At 35.1% G+C, this 6,684-nt stretch overlaps 1 protein-coding gene across 1 annotated transcript; it reads right to left on the reverse strand.

Annotated features, from left to right (window-relative positions):
• Window positions 1–1,810: 1,810 nt before the first annotated feature.
• LOC115719206 (AT-hook motif nuclear-localized protein 14) lies at window positions 1,811–6,464 on the reverse strand. The gene is made up of 6 exons (XM_030648159.2): window positions 5,854–6,464; window positions 4,813–4,865; window positions 3,429–3,560; window positions 3,035–3,187; window positions 2,382–2,676; window positions 1,811–2,182 (listed from the first exon to the last, which is right to left on the reverse strand). The coding sequence occupies exons 1-6, from the start codon at window positions 6,260–6,262 to the stop codon at window positions 2,118–2,120; spliced, it is 1,107 nt and encodes a 368-aa protein (XP_030504019.1). The 5' UTR covers window positions 6,263–6,464; the 3' UTR covers window positions 1,811–2,117.
• Between the last annotated feature and the right edge of the window lie 220 nt (window positions 6,465–6,684).

Consider the following 6,684-nt stretch of genomic DNA (forward strand, 5'->3'; position numbering starts at 1 on the left):
ATACATCCAATTAAATTTCTCAACATTCTAAGCACCATCATAAAATACAACCAGAAACACAAGCGATCTTGCAATTCAATACAAACCACAAACAGCTAAATCAAAATAACCAATTGAGAACTTGCAGAAAAGAAATCAATAATCGTGAAAAGTAATAATCAGTCAATCATCAAGAAACAGTCGATAACATGTCGAGAAATTATCAATAACATGTGACAGGAAAGCTTGAAAACTTAACTATACACACCATCAAAAAACTATCGACAAACAATCGAGAATGCAAGATAACATGCCAAGAATAGTTTTTTTTTTCTTTTTTTGCTAAAACATATCTCAATTATGATTGGAAATACAATATCATTCGACATTTCGACAAACTATCGAGAATCTATCGAAAAGCCTTCAAGAAAGGTCTTCCCTAACCTTGAGACATTCGAGTGGAGAACCTTTCGATAACCTATCAAAAAGTCTTCGAGAAAGGTCTTCCCTGACCTTGGGACATTCGACTCGAGAACCTTTCAAGAACTTATCGACAATCCGTCGAGAAAGGTCTTCCCTGACCTTGAGACATTCGCGTCGAGAACCCATCGAGAACGTATCGAGAAACTACCAAGAAAAATACGAACACACTGAATACTCCAAAAAATGAGATCTCGTGATTTTAGCAAAAATTATATTGAAAACAAAATGCCACAAACAACAACCACATAGATCTACCGGAAATATACTATACTTTTACAATTATTTAACAAAATGTTTTAAAAAAAAAAGACTTATCCATTAATCCACAATGTGAGAGAGCTAGAGGAAGGGTGGCGGTTGGATTGTTAGGCGGACGTCTTTAACGGTGGTTGGATTGCTGGGCAGACGTCCTTAGCGGCTATAGGCAGTGGAGCTAGAGAGACGGGAGGAGGGTTTTTTTTTTTTTTTGCAAAAAGGGGGAAGTGCTTGGCTGATACGGTTAGAGAGAGAGAGAGAGAGAGAGAGAGAGAGAGAGAGAGAGAGAGAGAGAGAGAGAGAGAGAGAGAGAGAGAGAGAGAGAGAGAGAGAGAGAGAGAGAGAAATTGATTTTTTTAGGTTTTGCAAAAAAAAAAAAAAAAATAGTAAGGGTTTTTTGGGTAAAATTAGAAGTTATTAGAATAGTATTGTATAAAATAATTAATGGGATATTTTAGTTGGAATTTTGATGACTTGTATAATGATACATTAGGTTTGGTGTATATTCCAAAATGGAAAAAAGGACTGCCTTTCTCTTTACTAAGTGTTTATCCACTTTATTGTAGTAGATGAATGTGCATGTGATCTTTAAAATGGTTGGGTTTATTAAGAGGAACTAATATTTTCCATGACCGATACCTATGTATTTAGTCAATTATTTGGGCTTGATTTTGAGTATGTAAGCGACTATCTCCACTTGACTGTTGAACAATCCACATCTAGAACAAAACCGTTTGTGGCACAAATAAAGAAAGTAGGCCCCCAAAAAGATAAAATAAAGGGAATAACAAGTGGTATGCAAGACTTCATTAATAACAAAGGTTGTAACTTTTTGTTTGTTTGCATATGCTAGTTCATCACATTTACCAAACAAGCACCAAACTTTCGTGTGTCAAACTTTCTCATTAGTCGCTTTTCCAATAAGATATCCACTAATAATGATGCTCAAATGAGCACCAAACTTTCGTGTGTTAATTTCTTCACAACAGAGCTCAATCAACCAAGTAGTCCAGCCAAAAAAGGGTGCCACTTTCACCTCTTTCACTTCAAAATTGGTGACTGCATATAACTTGAAAGTAATGTGAAGTTGTAATTCCAAAAAGCTTTGAGGAACTACTTTATTTATCCCTAGTATAAACAGGAATTGCCCAGAAGCCCAGTAGTCAAAACAAGATAGAAGAAAGAAAGAAAGTAAACACCTTGATGAAAAAAAACAAAAAAAGGAGCAAAGGGAAAATAATTTAAGGACTCTTCAGGGTGTGATGATTCTCTTTCTCTCTCCCTCTCTAATGTATGGTGCAAACTATTAACAGCATTGCCTAACAAAAGAGTGCTGGTAAAATATTATACATCTTTCTACGACAAAACATTCATTGCTTTTAAATTCCCAAGGAAAATGCTTAATCAGGAATTTGATCATAGTCCCCATTTTCTGGAGATTGATGTGCTGCAAGACCACCTCTGCCTGCAAAGTAAACAAATAAGTCATTTCAGATTCTCTCTTACTGGTCACGTGTGTAAGTCAAGTCACAACCAAACCAATGTTTGTTTTACCAATCGAGGTAAGTGATTTTAACAGAGTGTCTAACATACCAAAGTTTGTTCTGTTTTTTTTTTTTTTTTTGTGAAAAACGAAAAATGACCCTTTATTGGTCTGTTGTTACCTGTCAATTCATAACCAGCAGTACTTCGAGCATCCGGACCAGCTCTCCACTCTGTGGGCCTTGAAGATGTCACATGCATGCCCCGGTGAAGCATGAAATGACTACCCCCAATTGCTTGCTGATCATCATTTCCCCTGACTGGATTTCTTCCACTAGGGTCAACAGGTGAGCGGAAGCCTACATTAGAGGGAGACGTCACACCAACTGGTGATGGCAACTTCATAGTAGATGCATCACCTTTCACACCACCACTGACATCCTTCTTGCTATCAATCAAAAATGTACCCACAATAACCTGTAACACATATTCAAAAACTGTAACATTGACACCCAAGATAAAAAGAAGGAACAGAAACTTGCACTTATTTTTTGGTTACTGTTACTTTTCAATATCCAAATCCTGTTCACAATGTAAACAAACACTTTTGGGGCATTGAAACAACACTCGAAAGCATATCTATATCTTTATCTTTATCTTCTTTCTCTTACAACACACACACACATGCAAGAAGAACATAGAATAATCTAATACTTCATGTCCCACTTGAGCCCTACATAATGTGCCTAATATCTAACTTTGTTATCATTTTGTGATAATTACAATAATATAACCATTATCTACTCCAACTAAGGAAAAAAAATTAAAAAGGTACCTGTACGGGCCCTGCAGCCTTAAGTGGTCCTCCAACTCCGCCTCCAATGATTTGTCCATCTGTACTGGATAGACACACACTGAATCCACCACTCCTGCCTCCAAGCTCGGTACGTACATAAGACCCGGAGAAAGAAATAATGTCAAACCGTCCCTAATTTTACAGCATGAAATTATTATGTTAACATGGTGAACATTAGCTGCAATCCTCTGCTCTTAGCTAACCAGCATTGATAACATTATCAAATTTCTCCATTTTTTCCCAGATAGAGGAAATATTTGCCAAATTCATTCTCATTGAGACTTGTTATGCTATGATAAAAGAGGGGCATTCAAATTGATAGCTATACTTCACTTGTACTGATCATTTTAACAAAAATATTTGTATAATTCACCTCATATGTAATGCTGCCTCCGGAAGTAGCTGGCTGGCGAAGGGATGCATTTGAAATTGTGCCGGACGCAGAGAGAATACATATTTCACGCTTGCTCTGTTGCATGAACATCATAATTTTCTGGCCCACATCCTACTAAATGCATCCAACTATCAGGTGAGCGGGTTAACAGATAAAGATAACACAATACAGGTGAGTGGGTTAACAGATAAAGATAACACAATACAAGAAAAACTCGTTTGGTACGCAATATTACATTGTATTGTATAGTATTATATTAAATTGCATTTCATGTAATATTTTTATGTAAAACTATATGTGGTTTTGACTTTTATGAAAATTTAAATAGATAATATTTTAGTATAAATTAAAATTTAACATAGTATTATATAAAAATATAATATATAATCTAGTTCGATATAATACAACACAAGACAATACGACCTAATACAACGTACCAAACGAGCCCGAAGAGAAACAACATCTGAACAAGCCATTTAGGTTTTTCACAAAAAATACTGTCATCTCTCTAAGGGGATTTAGTGAAAGAAGAAATAAAATAATTATTGTACTTGTCTTTAATGACTAGGCAAACCAATAAATTCTGTATATTCTCCGCAATGTCGAATTCTTAAACTAGAAATGCTAGCAGCAATGCTATTTACACCGAAGCCAATTTTGGGGTTAAAAAAACAAGTGCAGTTAAGTAACCAAAACTACAAAGTTAGTCTTCATTATCAACTAACCAAAAATCTACTACAAGTTACCAGATAAGAAATAGGCAGTCCTGGAGCAAAAAGTTCACATGAAAATGTCGAAATTTGTAACATTAAAACAAATGTCAATAATTAAAGAACTCATGCAAAAGTTGTTAACTGAAATCAGCTTCACCTTCAGAGATAATCCACAGAAAAGTTATGTACATACAACTGTAGTTATGTACATACAAGTGTAGATGAATAAGAACTAAATGAAATGGTTTTAATTGCACAATTACATGAAAAAGAACAAAAGCATGCCTGGTGACAAATACATATAACATATTTATCTGAAAGGTTTCAGCGAGTTTGAAACCTGGTGTTAAAAATAAAGATGTAAAAACCATGAACATCTACATGTTCTAATCTGTTTCCTTTTCCAGAGTCTTGAAATTTGGTTTATCATTGGATCATTCAGACCCCAACACGTGATAGATATTCTTAATGATATAATAATTTAAGAATTTATAACTCTAAAAGACTGCCACTAAAGGTTACGTTTCACTATTTTGCTTAAAAAAGTTCAGCAATAAAAAAAACATGATGTATATCTTTTTTGTTTCATGTAACTGTCAAACATCTAAAATGAACATTATAGAATCCATAATGGCTGGATGCAAGCATACCTCGCCAGCAGCTACGTTGATAACATGTGGAGTAAAACCTTGTCCTGCATTGCCTGCATCAAAGAAAAAAAAAAATAGGAGAATAAATCTGGTAAGCTGATAAAAGAACGAGGATTCAAAAATTATAAAAAAGGGGAAAAAAATCTTATATCAAATAAGTTGTGTTATCAATTAATGTTTCGACATATAAACTAGAAGTAGACGAGGTTTTGAATCTATATGTTAAGTGTAGAAGCAATTTAACAATTCACTAAAAAAATTCTTACTTGTATGAACTTTTTTCTATGTGAGTTATCTGACATTTTTCTCGTTTTAGAAGTTAAGTCAAACAAAAATAGCATCTTAGCCTCCAAAAAAGATAATTATTTATAGATCTGTAAGAGTGTTACCTAAGTAAAATAAAACAACCGAGTCAATCTTTAATAGTCTAAAGAATATTCCAGACAAGTTTTTATTAGAAAATTAATATTTCACACAGTATAGAAAAAGAAGACAGCGTTGAAAATCCATTTCAAAGCAGAAAAATGTTCCTCATATAAAACGTTTCATACAAGTAACATGGGCTGTAATTCAAACTATTTAAGTAATCATTATTTAATACCAAAACACAGTACTGAAAAATCTTAGACTGCCTACCTCAACACAACATACATTCACATGCAAAAACCTATTACATTGGAATTGGAATAGGTTTAGGGGTTGATTAGCACAGCAGTAAAAGATTGCACCAAAAACCAATACTTATATTCCAGAAATTGGGAACACCACCACCAAACTCTCGAGAACATAAGAAGTTCAACAAGGGAAAACAAAAGTTGAAAATTCTCAAATACCCACCTAAATGAACAAAGAAAATCCACACAATGTTGCGAGAAAAAAAGGCCAAATACCGAAGGGGGCGAAGACAATGCACCAAAAAAAGAAACAAACTCCATGCAATTAAGGATACAACAAAAAAAAAAAAAACAAACAAACACAGTATCGAAATACTCAATTTCGAACCATAAATCAGCCAAATTTTGCGAAAATAGAGAAACCCACCAAGAGCACCGAACTGGGATTTCTTAGACGAGGCGGAATAGGAAGGCGAGGAAGCGGCGGCTTGGTCCTTCCTCTCCTTGGAAGACGAGTGAGACGACGTCGTAGCGGCCTTCTTGGCAGCCAAGGCTTGTTCGGGAGTGCCATACTTCCTGGGTCGGCCTCTCTTCCGCTTGGCCGGCTCCAGCGGCGACGTCACAGCGGAGGGGACGGAGTGAGACGGGTAGACCATGTGGGTCCCATCGCCGCCGCCCGAGTGGGTATTGGGCAAAAGGCCGTTGGTCGGAGATGCGGCGGCCGCAGGGCCGGCGCCGGAGCTGGGGCTCTGTTGTTGTTGTTGTTGCTGCTGTTGGTGTTGGTGGTGGTGGTGGAGGTGCTGGAAGTAGCTGAGTTGGTTTTCATTGGGTTCCATTCCTTTAGAGAGAGAAACAAATGGTAGAGAGAGTGTGTGGAATGCCAATTTTTTTTTTATTTTTTTAATGAAAATTCTTTTTTTTCTTTTTTCTTTTTTTACTCTCGTACATATCTATATATAATTCGTCTTAAACTCATCTCGGCCGTTAGATCAGATTTTAGGTATAACCTTTTTCATTTCTTTCATTTTATTTATTTTGACTTTCTGAACAGCTCTTCCGATTTTCCTATATATAATTGTATTGAAAAGCCCTAGCATTATTAATTTTTTTTTTCTTTAGTAATGTATATTGCTCGCTACTTTAATTCATATTTAATTATTTTAATAATATTTTATAATTTAAGTTTGATAAATATAAATTAATTTTGTAAAATAATATTATTTTTAATTAAAATATTATTAAAAAATGTTTTTAAAAA

Source organism: Cannabis sativa, chromosome 2 (genome assembly GCF_029168945.1).
Source record: "Cannabis sativa cultivar Pink pepper isolate KNU-18-1 chromosome 2, ASM2916894v1, whole genome shotgun sequence".
Taxonomy (NCBI): Eukaryota; Viridiplantae; Streptophyta; class Magnoliopsida; order Rosales; family Cannabaceae; genus Cannabis; species Cannabis sativa.